Here is a 12053-nt window from a genome sequence, read left to right on the forward strand (position 1 = left end):
CAGGGAGCATGTGCCAAATGCCACACGAAAGGCACAAAGCAGAAGAGCAGGGCAGGCTGGGGGGGGTCAGAGACTCCAGCTCGATTCACGCTGAACGCGCCATGTGTACCCTTTGACTACACAGGTTTGGCCTTATGCGACCCTCACAGACCCGTCGAGGGGGGATTCATGCTATTCCCGCCCTCCATGTTCGGAGAGCAGTGAGGTCTTCGCTCAAGGTGAAGAGTAAATAGTAGAGCTGGGATTTTAACCTAGGTAACCTGGCTCCACAGTCAGTTCTCTTAACCAGCGTCTCTCCAGAGGACAGCCTACGTCACTGGTCCCTGCCTCAGTTTCCCCTTCTGCACACTGACCACATAACCATCAAGTAGGGATGTTCAAATCTCCTGAGATGAGCAGAGACTTCCTTCCGTAAGTCCCGTAATCCTATCTCCCGGCTGCTCTGACCTGTCTGGAGGAAGGCTCCTCTGGGATTCTTCCTGGCCCCTTCCAGCAGCCCAAGACCCCTCTAGATGCTCCTCTTTCTGCCTCCACAACCTAGAGTCTGAAACCTGGTGCTCGTCACTTCACAACAGGGGTCACTGGGCAGCGGCAAAGGTGGAGGAGGCACCTACCTATAGCGCTCCTCCTGCAGGCACTGGGTCATGTAGGTGTAGTCCCTCTGCAGCTGAGCCTTCAGGTCCTCCATCGAGTCCTCCAGGTGGGACTGTCCCTCTTTGATCTCCCGCAGCTCCTCCAGCAGAGTGTCCAGGTTTCCAGGGGCCCCATAGAGCATGTTCGACTTGGGGCTCCCCAGCACCCCAGGGGGCCCAGCCCCGGAGTTGCTGCCTGCCCCGGCCGAGCTGGCACTGGCACTGGAGCACTCATCATCACTGCCGTACTTGGGGCTGGACACAAGAGTGGCGCTGCCGCTCAGCGCCCGGGCCGCCTCCTCGGGGGGCCCGTCCTCCAGAGGGTCCTTCAGGTGGGCGATGTTGTCGGCGCTGCCAAACTTGTTGCGGATCAGGCTGGCAAACTCACGGGGCTTGGACACCACAGCGGTGTGGGTGGCCTGGGAGAGGCCCGAGAGGCTGCCCTTGACACCCTCGACCACGCCGCCCCCGAAGCCACTGATACCTGCACGCATGTTGGCACCCACGTCCTTCAGGCCCTGCTGCATGTCCCGAAGCACGTCCTTGGGCTGCCTGGAGGGCCCGTTCTGCTCGATCTCCCGCAGGCGCCGGCGGTAGTGCTCCAGCTTCTTGTGCAGCTGGGCGATGGTCTGGGCGGACTTCTGGTTCTTCTTCTCAAACACTTGCTTAATGCGAGACACCTGCTGCTTGTCCGCGTTGTTGGCCAGCTTCAGGTACTCTGCCACGTTGTCGTCCCGCGCCTCCTGCTCGATCTTGATTTGCTCTGTGATCTTCAGGATCTTCTGATGCAGGTGGTCGATGGCAGCCTTGGTCCGCTGGGGGTCTGGGGCCCCGTCTGGCACATCCAGGCTGATGGGGCCATCCGTGTCACCATGGCCAGGGCCGCCGGGGAGGCTCAGGGCCACGAGGTCTCCCTTGTCGACCTGGGGAAGAAGGCAAGCAGAGGAAGCCTGGGTAAATCATGAAAGCATGGGAGGGGGCTGGCAGGATTCCCTCATGCACCCTGACATCTCTGGACTTGAGTTTTCTGCCTAGAAAATGAATGTAGATGAATAGCAAACTTCAGGGAAATAATCCAAAATAACAACAACAATGATAACAGTATTCCCTTACAGCCACCATTTAGCTACTTGTCATCTATTATCTAACTCAGCAGTCCTCAACCTTTTTGGCACCAGGGAACGGTGCTCCCGTGAGAATCTAATGCCTGATGATCTGAGGTGGAGCTGAGGCGGTGATGCTAGCGCTGGGGAGCGGCTGCAAATAGATGAAGCTTCACTTGCCCACTGCTCACCTCCTGCTGGGCAGCCCAGTTCCTGACAGGCCACGACCTACCGGTACTAGTCCATGGCCTGGGGGTTGGGGACCCCTGATCTAATTGATCCCTACAAAATCGCTGAAATGCAGTCTAGGCATCTGCTCCTCCTTCAGGCCAGAGTTCAAGCTCAAGTTCAGAGACACACAGCTACAAAAAGACAGAAGCTCCAGTCTAGAACTCTTGTTGCTCCATCTCTCAGACCAAGCAGGTCTGAGGCTTCACTGAAGAGCCACAGGTTTGGCTTCTCAGGCATAAGAAAAACTGTCCCTCTGGACCCAACCTCCCATAAGGCTCCTGTCCTGAGCAGGCCTCTCCCTCAGAGCTGACCAAAGCCTACGCTTTGGCCCCAACGTAGGCACAGGAAACCTGGCTGCCCTCCCCACGCCAGCTTCTCTAATGCAGTTCAGCGGGTCACCCCACCTCTGCTAATAGCCCTCTGGCCCCTGTTACCTTCCAGCTCTCTGGAGTTGTCAGCAACCTCCTCCTCTTCATAATGGTGGAAGCACCCGACCCTGCCCAGTCTCCCAGAACCGGCAGAGAAGCACACTACCACCCGCCCGGCTGGCCAGGCCCCCGAGGACACAAGTCCCAGAAGTAAACCGCAGGCCAAGGGAAGCAGGGAGCAGTCTGGGGGCCCAAGGGTTCCAACTGCCCGGCATGGAAGGGGGCGAATGTGCAGGAAGATGATAGCCCCCTTTCCCCGATGGCAGGCAGGCAGGCTTCCCGGGTGCATCAGCGGGGCACAAAGAAGAAGGACTGAGAAAGGACGTGGGGAGGGACGAAAAGGAAGGAAAGGCCACAGAAGACAGGAAAAATAGAAAATACAGGTCAGGTGACAGCAGGTGGGCCTGGAGTCCCCTCTCCCAGGGCCGGTCCCCCCTCGGCCTGTTGGAGGATCTCTTTCCACAGCCCAGTCCCCAGTGTCTTATCGCCATGCAACAGCGGAAGCAGCAGGAAATGGCTCAACCCCATGTATTTTTACACACAGCACACCCCAGTACGGCTGGGTCAGATCATCACTCCTTATATGTATGGGGGCGAGGAGGCGGGGGACGGTATATGTGGGGGAACAAAGAAAGTGGCCCCGTCACACGCACCGGAACTGGAAATAGCCCGTGCCAATCACAGGCAGAGGTTATTGGGCCCAATGTCTGCTGAGATGCAAAGGTATTGGAAAACACTATTGAAAACAATAGTCCCACCAAACTCGGAGCCAAGGGGAAGGCGGCTCCTCTGTGGGCTTCCTCTGGGGCCTTTACAGGTCACAGTTCCATTTGAGATGCTGGAGATGCTACTGGTCCCTTTGCCACCTCTCCTGAAGTCAGGACTTTCCTCTTACATTTGCTTGGGTCTCCCCTCACGTGCCCCGGCTCTCCCACCGTGCGCTCATACCGTCAGGACCCTGCTCCTCAGACATGATGACCTGGTATACCAGAGAAGCCAATTCCACAGTCCCGTACATGATCTGTCCCCAGGTCTAAATTCACATCAGTCTGAATTAAAACTAATCTCGCACTTAAACCTCGTTCTCCTACACTGTTTCCTGCAGAGATAGCCAACAGCCCATCTTCAATTGTCCTGTTTCTTTGTATCCCCATCTGTGACATGGGATCATCATATCTACTCTCAGGTCTTTCGTGAGGGTCACATAAGATGAGCTCTAGCGAGCACTGAGCACGGCGAAGGGCATACAGAAGGCACTCATAAATGCTGTCTGGATCTAGGCAGCGCAATTCCTTTTTGGGGGATGAGGGGAAATAACATTTATCTAAGAGATTATATCAACAAATTTACTCAATATCAATACAATATAGATATTGAACTATGCAAAATTAAATTCTATATCCAACATATGGCTTTTAAATTGAACTTGACCCTCTCATAAGGCCACAGTGCTTTCCAAAGAGACTCAACTCTCTTTCCCTTTTCTATGCTCTTCCTGGGAGAAAGACTATCCAGAAGATGAGTGAGGTGGGTCTGGCTGCATTGCTGAGTGATGCTCAGCACAAGGCCATTTGCTCATCTACCTGTGAGAAGAGTGTCTAGAGCCTTGGAGAGGTGTGGGAGTAGCTAATGAGACATAGACTCGAAAGTGCTGTGAATAGTGAGTGCTTTAGGACTACGAGGGTGTAAAACGGCTCCACTCTGGCAGCCTGGAGCCTTATCCTCTCTTGGAGCATGTCTAGCTTACAAATGGAAAAGCGGGATTGGAGCTGGCTGTGAAATCCCATGAATGAGGGGAGAACGGACGCTCCGGGAAAACCAGCGGGGGCCTGATGGTGGGCTGAAGTGGCCTGGGGCTGAGGTCCTGCCTCCCTCCTCATCCCCTTCTCTGCCCTGGGGCCCAGACTTGAGCCTGGGGGTCCTGAAGCAGGAAACCAGCCTTGTGCTGCCCCTCCCCTGAGGTCTGCCCATGCCTGGGTCCTGCTGGTTGTCTCCAGTCACAGATCGTCCCCTTCTCTCTCCTCCCCGTGGAGGAAGTGGCATGTCAGAGGAAGGGGGCATTCTCCATGCCTTCCCTTCCCCAAGGAGCCCCTACACACACACATACACACACACACACGCACACACACGCACGCACACACACACACGCGCGCGCACACACACACACGCACACACGCACACACACGCACGCACACACACACACACGAGCAGTGTCCTTTCAGCACTGGAGGGAGACAGGGTGGCCAAGGGAGGTGGCAGAAGACAGGCAGGGGTACAAGGAGGGATGATGCTTTAAGAAAGGAAAATGAGAGCATAAGCAGAAGAAGATGAGGAAGCTGTTAAGAGGGATGGAACGAGCAGAGGATGAGAAAAGGAGAAAGTGACCGCAAGGAAAAAAAACAGGACCATAAGGTAGGATACAGGACCATCGCTGGGGATGGAAAGGGCGCTGAACGTGGAATCAGACACCGATTTAGAATCCTGGCTCTGTCACTTACTAATTGTGTTCCTTTGGGTACATCATTAACTTTTCTGGGACTTTTCTCCTCTAGAAAAGGGGTATAATTCTACCTACCTCAAAGGGTTGTCAGGAGGATGAAACAAGACACTGTGAGTGAAGGTGACAATAACAGTACCATCTGAGGCACACGGCAGGTGCTCAAAAACAAATAGGAATAAATTAAGCGACACTTCACATCCACGAGAACAGCTATTAATTTAAAAAAGGAAAACAACAAGTGTTGAGAGGATACGGAGAATTTAGCACTCATCCTGGCTGGCGGGAGGTAACATGGTGCAACCGCTGTGGAAAACAGTTCGGCGATTCCTCAAAAAGTTAAACATCGAGTTGCCAAGGGACCCAGCAATTCCGCTCCCAGGTATGTACCCAAAAGAACTGAAAATGGGTATCCAAATACATACTTACACACGTATGTTCACAGCGGCACTACTCACAACAGCCAGAGGGAGGACGCGACTCAGATGTGCATTGATCAGTGAATGGGAAACAAAACTGGCCTCTCCCACAAGGGGAGATTATTTGGCCGTGACGTGCTATGTGACGGGCCTCGAGAACACGACACTAAGTGAAAGAAACCGGACACAGAGCCACGGATTCAATGATTCCGTTTATACGGAAACGTCCAGAATAGTTAAATCCACAGAGACAGAAGGCAGACCGTGGTTGCCCGGGGCTGGGAGAGGGAGGAATGGGGAGTGACTGCTTAATGGGACGGGTTTCCTTCAGGGGTGACAACAATGCTCTGAAACTGGACAGAGGTGACGGCTGTACACTCTCGGGCAGGGGCCAGGGTTCTCCGACCTACCAGTCTGGGCGGCAGGTTCGACGAATGTCCTATTATGGAGAGGGTCTGCGGGAGGGTATGTGGCTCCTTCACCTTCCAGTCGCATTTTCAATAGAGCAGAAGCTCTTTCTAACTCACTCCCAACCTCTGTCCTGAGGCTGGGTGACTAAAAAAAAGAGCAATACTGATCACTCAACTCCTGGTCCCCAGCAGGCGAAACTCACAGGGTGCCCCAGCGTGGACACGGCAGTGGGCGGCCCACAGTGGCACCACGGCTCCTCTCGCGAAACCGTAAGAGCCTCACACGGCCCAGGCCAACGAGCCCTCTGTCCATGACCAGCTGCCAGCACCATATCTGGAGTTGTGGCCCCAGAACTATGGCCCTCAAACAGATGGGCCGGACACCCCAGAGCTGCCTGATGCCAGCATTATACCCTGTGCACAGGCGGGGCAAGTTCTAAGAAGAGGAGGCTGTGGGAGGGGGGCCACGCCTCTTCCACGACCCCCTTTCAATGCCAGGTAATGGCCACGTCATGCTCTCTGCACAGGGTGCCCATCAGCCAGGGCCTGGGTCAAGGACCTTGTTCTACACAGAGCCTGAGCTCTAAGTGTGGATGAATGGTCTGGAAGAGCCAGAGCCAGGACACCGTCTGAAGTATCCAGGGCTCAACATTCACGCTTCCTCTCCCTGCTCTAGTGAGACTCGCCCATGTCCCAGACACCCGGGATCACTCCTCCACAAGGCCTGGCAGGGCCCTGGACTCTCCTCCCTGCCCCCTTCCAGCACTTCTGAGCAAAGCCGGATTAGGTGCTCAGCCAGATTATAGGCGCTCCCAGCCCTGGCTCCCGAGGGCCTCCCAGGCCTCCCACCTCCTCCCAGGCCTGAGCTCATGTCCTCATGTTAACTCAGCCTGGACATGGGACAGAAGCTCTTCCTTTAACACTAGCCCACCAGTGGAGCCACGGTCCATGGTCTACAGCCATGTCACCGTGAACAAGCCCGATGTCTGATCTCGGAAGCTGTGCAGGGTCAGGCCTGGTTAGTACTTGGATGGGAGACCACCTAGGAAGACCAGGTGCTGTAGGCATAAATAAAAAATTAAAAATTAAAAATAAACAAAGAACACTAGCCCAGCAGCCTGGAGCCCTGAGGCCAGAAGCACACAGCAGACACGGTGCAGACACGGTCAGAGTGCAGCATCCAGGCTCACAGGAAGCTCTGTGTGGGAGGGGAAAGGTCCTAAGCTGTGTGTGCTCCACACCTGTGTTCCCAGGCTCCTAAGAGACTGCAGAGGGCTCCTAGCCTGACTCCCCTCCCCCAGGGGCAGGCAGTGCTTTCCTCATTTACAAAGTGCTCCTGTTAGGGTCCTCAAAGCAGGCTGACACAGAGATGGGGCCTTCCTGTTCTAGCCATCTGCTCAGGGCTTGGACAGCCAACACTAAGAGAGGTCACTTTTAGACAAAAAGAAAGAAAAGAAAAGGGGAAGGAAGGAAGGAGCTTTGGGGTCCCTATGAGAGCAGAGCAGCCCTGTCATCTGGGGACAGGTGGCCCTCAAGTCCCCTCCTAGAGTGGCAAACAAGGGGGTTAGGTGTCAAGCCTGCCTCATCTGTGGGTCTGGCCAAGCAGGTTGAAGCCCACACAGGATGCTGCCCCGAGCAGGACCTGGGCCTCCAGTGGTTAAGAGCCCCGCAGGAGAGTATGATGGGGGATGTCAGGCCCAGGTGACAGCGAGACGCTTTCATCTGCTGACCTTCTGGCTCTGAGCTCTGATTTTTCTCCACCCTTCTTGGGATGGAGAACACCCAGATTCTCTTTTTCTACAAGTTCCCAAGGGGAAAAGGAGGTGCCAGGTCAGATGGAGAAGAAAGTCCATGGCCAGCTAAAACCCTCCAGTGTGAAGAGGCAGTCTGGCTTCATGTGAAGTTGGGAAGAAGGGGACCTAACGTCCCCACACCAACCCGGCATTCATTCCAGCCACAGCAGGCTGGAAAAATGACCCCAGCCCTCGGTCCTGGCGTCAGGGGCTGCCCCATTCTCTTAAATCAGCAGGCACCGCTGCTGGTCTGTTGGCTCTTTCTCTTCCTGGCGGGGATGTGCAGGCATCATGCTGGCCCGGGAACTCTCAGGTGCAGAAAGACGTGAGGGAGGGAAAGGAAATGGCGCCGGCCCGCCCAGTGGTTCCACTGGAGCCTGAGAGCCTAAGTGGCTTTCCTCCAGAGGGCAGGGAGGCAAATGCTTAGATGATGGGGTACATGTGGGGCAGTATGATGTGCACCCGGGTCTGTTCGCCGGGGTGGAGTGAGGGGAAACACTCCTACAGCAAGGCCATAGCCGCCACACGGGGAATTTGAGGGCAGGTGCCCACGGTTCTTGGCTCTTCCATGGCATGGCAGCCCCTCAGTGGTTTTACAAGGAATCTCGTGGTTACACGGATTTGGGATGCAGAGTACACGCAGACGAGGAAACGCACTCACGCATCCTTCCATGCAGCACGTACAACCTCGAGGCAGCGCACACTGGGTGAGGCTTCAGTCAGCCTCCTCCTGAGCCAGGGGGCACTTCCGCCCACGCTGACCCTAAGGGCTACTCTTTCTCAGCTTCCAGTCCTTTCCTTTAGGTCCACTCCTGGGTTCTGGTCAAGACCACACCCTGCCCTCAGTTGCCTCACTCCCTGCCCCGCTGAGAACAGTGCCCTTCTGTCTACGCCAATGTCCTGCAGTCCTGGCTCCTCACTCCCACAGACCCTCGACTGGCTCCCGAGTCGCCCTTTCACCTCGGGGCCTCCTCTGTTCTCCATCCTCCGAATTCTCCAGAAGCTCTAAGTGCCCAACACTGTGCTCCGTCTGGATGCTCCCACTGTATACCTGTGGTCAGTGCTCAATGGACCTTCACACACACACACACACACACACACACACACACACACACACACACACACACCCCATCACTATTTCACCTTGGACAGAAACAACCACAACCAGGAGCACCCCTTCCACTTAACTTCACACAGCTCCTCTGGCCCCAGGTGGAGTGACACATGGCTACTGGTTTCTGGAAGCATGTGTACCAGGGTTCACTCCTCCTCCCGCACGAGGCCCCCCTGCCCAACTCAGCCTACGCCTGGAGGCCTGGTATTTGCCCCTTGGCCCTTTTCCCATCCACAAAGAGTTTTCTATAATGGAGTGGCGGGGGGGCGGGGTGGGGGCGGCGCCCTGAGAGACCAGACGGGGAGCAGAGCCCACCTGACAAACTCTGCAGAAGTGGCTTTCTCCCATCAACCCCCACTCCCACATACCCATGAGCTTCTCTTTCCACCCACAGGGACCTCACCTGTGTGGGTACTGTCTCTCGAAGCTGTGCTGGCGATGGCGTGCCAGGGGCTCTGAGGCCCCAGCTTTCTGCAGGCTGTGCCAGACCCCCAGGGTCACAGTCCCTGGGCAGCACTGGGCTTGCCGAGGGGAGCCGGGGTCTGCGAGCAGGGGTGCCCAAGCTCCCAGGCTCTGCAGCCGCCATCTCCAGTCTGAGGCATAGCCCAGGGATTAGGGGCGGATTGCTCTGGCAGATTTCCTCCTCCCCTGGGGCTCCCAGGCTGCTCCTTCTTCCCATCTGGGAGGAGGCAAGAGGGATCACCAAGCGGGTAGACCAAGCTCTGATGAGGTGCCTCCCACCCTGCCCTGCCTGTCCCCAAGTCCAGCTGTTGCCAGTAAGTTCAGTGTGCATGAGCACTCCCAGGTGTGACAGGCTGAAACCCTAGCCCCGGGGCAGTGGGGGAGGGGGAAGCACATGGGGACACGTGCACCTGCATCATTCACCCACCCAGATGGGTACTGTGCCTGTCCCCTCCCATCCTGCATGCCCAGAAAGGCCTCCTACCATGAGAGCTCCTTGCACAGGCACAGTCCTACTGACTCCCTTCGTCAGCCTCCTAATGTCTTCCAGGACAGGAAGGAGTTCTCCAGAGCCAAAAAGGCTGGAGCCTTGTTGGATCCTGGCACAGCCAGCTCAGCCCAGAGCCCTCTGCCTTTCTCCCTGCTGCCCTGCCCACTGGCTTAAGGCACCATCACTCCTCAAGGCACCCTCCCTATTCCAATAACTAGATCATAGCCAGCATTGCCCGGAGAAGTCCTCTGCCCTGAGATTCTCTCCTAGAAATCTATTCTCAGCACTGGACACCACTGCAGCTACTTCTCAACTAGCTTCTGCTTGCCATTTTCTGCCCTCCTTCCCCCACAGCACTGCCCAGGCAAAAATAAAACACTCACAGCAGCCTCTTCTTCCTTGGACTTCATCTTGACAGTTCCAGCAGGAAATCCTGGGAGTGGCCAGCAGAGGGGGCCAGAGGTCCACAGTTGAGGAGAGTAAGCTGTGAGGAGGGTGGTGGGAGGCCACAGAGCTCAGGGGTCTGCTGGGTCTCTCTACAGGCAGAGTCCCACCACAGTCACCAAAGAAATGTGGGTTCTGCACCCACTTGAGCCTGGTGAGGGACTCAGAGCTTAAATACTGAGGGTTAACATGGATCATGCTGATGGGGCGGTCCCAAGTTCAAGAAGGTTCGAGGAGATAAGAAATGTCCAGTGCTATCTTTGCAAACCAGTGCCTGGTCCTGCAGCCAAAACACCAGGAGCTGGAGTCCCCACACCCTGGGCTTGTGGAAACCTTACAAACATCTGTGGGGCCAATGACTTGGGGTTTGTGAGGACAGGAGCCTAGCAAAAGCTATCACACAGGTTCCAATTTCTGGGACCAGCTCTGACATGTGGGGTCAGGGAACGCTTTTGGCAGCTCCCCATGTGCATGTGGTGGCCGCCCTCCTCCAGCACTCGATTTTTGCTGTACGCTGGGCACTGGTCCTCTTGCATAATGGCTAGGTATGAATAGGTCTTCGGTCAGATCTCAGATGTGTCCAGGCCCTTCGCTGTGCCTAGCATAAGTCTGACCCTCCCTCAATATTTACGTCTGTAAAATGACTGAGTGATCATCTCATTTAGCTACAACGGAAGACAGTCCATCTACTGCAGTAGCATCAGAGACAGCCTTGTCTTCTCACACTCAGACAACCTCCACTGCTCTGTGCTTTCTAGGCTCCACCAAGCTAAGATCTGTAACTTCTTCTTACAAGCCAAAAAGGAGGAGGAGAGGGAGAAGGCAGTGGCAGCAGGAAACCAGAGGTGGGAAGGGGCCGAGCACGCAGAGCCCTGGGGTCTTACTCTCTAGGCTGCTGAGGACCATGAAGGCTCAGAAGCATCAGGAAGAGGTTCCTACAAGGCACTACTAAGATGACCCTGAGGAGAGTCACCCCAACATGGCATCTGGCATCTAATGGGAGGGTTCAGCTCCCCTTATGAGACAACTTACCAATCAGTACAATAACTGAGCCTCAGGAAAAAAGGGGGCTGAGCTCAGGGGTGAACCGATAGTCTGCTAAAAGAAAAGGAACAAACAGGAACTGGGGGGATGTCTGCCAGGCAAGCCAGCCGGAGAGCGATCCTTTTTCCTCTAGAATCTGTTCTTGTCTCTACATGTGAGAAATGTTCCCAAATCTGCAAGGACACAGAGCTTCCTGCTCTGGGGGTGGGGAGCAGAAGCCCAAGGCCTCATGATGTGGTGGGAAGGAGATGTGAGCCCAGGGTTTGGGTCTCAGCTCTAGACTGGCTAAAGGACCTTGGTCACGTCACCACAGGCTCTGAGACTCAGTGTCCATCACCGCAGTGGGAGGAGATCGTGAGAAGTGGGGAGCCCAGAAGCCCTGGCAGGGAGACATGTCATTCCCTGGGCTCTGGTGGAGACTTTTTGGTGAAACAACAGAGGGAGTGGAGCCACCCATTAACTATGTGGCTTTACACATGCTTCTTTACAACCACAAGAGGGGGCGGCAGCACCTGCAAAGCAGCATCCTGGAGGGAGAGGCCTCAGGGAATGAGACCGTGGCCAAGGGCGACGGGGAGCATGTGAATGAGCTGAGCCCGGGAGACTGCAGCCCAGTCTTGGTTTTCTCAGCTGCAGAATGGTACACATGATCATCATCTCCCAGGCTGATGAGAACATGAATAAAAATGCCTGACATGTCGTAGGTTTTACTGAAATAGATGGCTGGGCCTGAGGCTTTCTTATCACTTGTGTATGTATATATGTATGTACACACACACACACGCACACATACACACATACCTCATGGTTACTCTAGAAGATACCTGGGAAGACTTTGGGACAGAAAAGCCAGAAAAGTGGCTGCCATATGGAGCAAGTTAAGAGAATGGCTGGCAGGCCAGGGAAAAGCTACAGTGTTGCTAAAGCCACAGGCTCTGAAAGGCTATGAGTCACAAAGGAGGCATCCTTTTGCAAAAAGAAGGTGC

The 12053-nt window shown here is 55.3% G+C and overlaps 1 protein-coding gene across 5 annotated transcripts in view; it reads right to left on the minus strand.

Annotated features, from left to right (window-relative positions):
• TMCC2 (transmembrane and coiled-coil domain family 2) overlaps window positions 1-12053 on the minus strand; it is a 35033-nt gene that overhangs the window by 1885 nt on the left and 21095 nt on the right. For 3 of the 5 annotated variants that reach the window (XM_011372996.2, XM_011372997.2, XM_011372998.2), the window contains exon 3: window positions 615-1555. In XM_011372996.2, the coding sequence (XP_011371298.1) occupies window positions 615-1555 (941 nt within the window). Of the gene's footprint in view, window positions 1-614; window positions 1556-9030; window positions 9934-9962; window positions 10064-12053 lie in introns of those variants that run through there. The other 2 variants (XM_011372999.2, XM_023538275.1) reach the window with 2 other exon arrangements.

The sequence above is a fragment of the Pteropus vampyrus genome, unplaced genomic scaffold (assembly GCF_000151845.1).
Source record: "Pteropus vampyrus isolate Shadow unplaced genomic scaffold, Pvam_2.0 Scaffold217, whole genome shotgun sequence".
NCBI classification, from domain to species: Eukaryota; Metazoa; Chordata; class Mammalia; order Chiroptera; family Pteropodidae; genus Pteropus; species Pteropus vampyrus.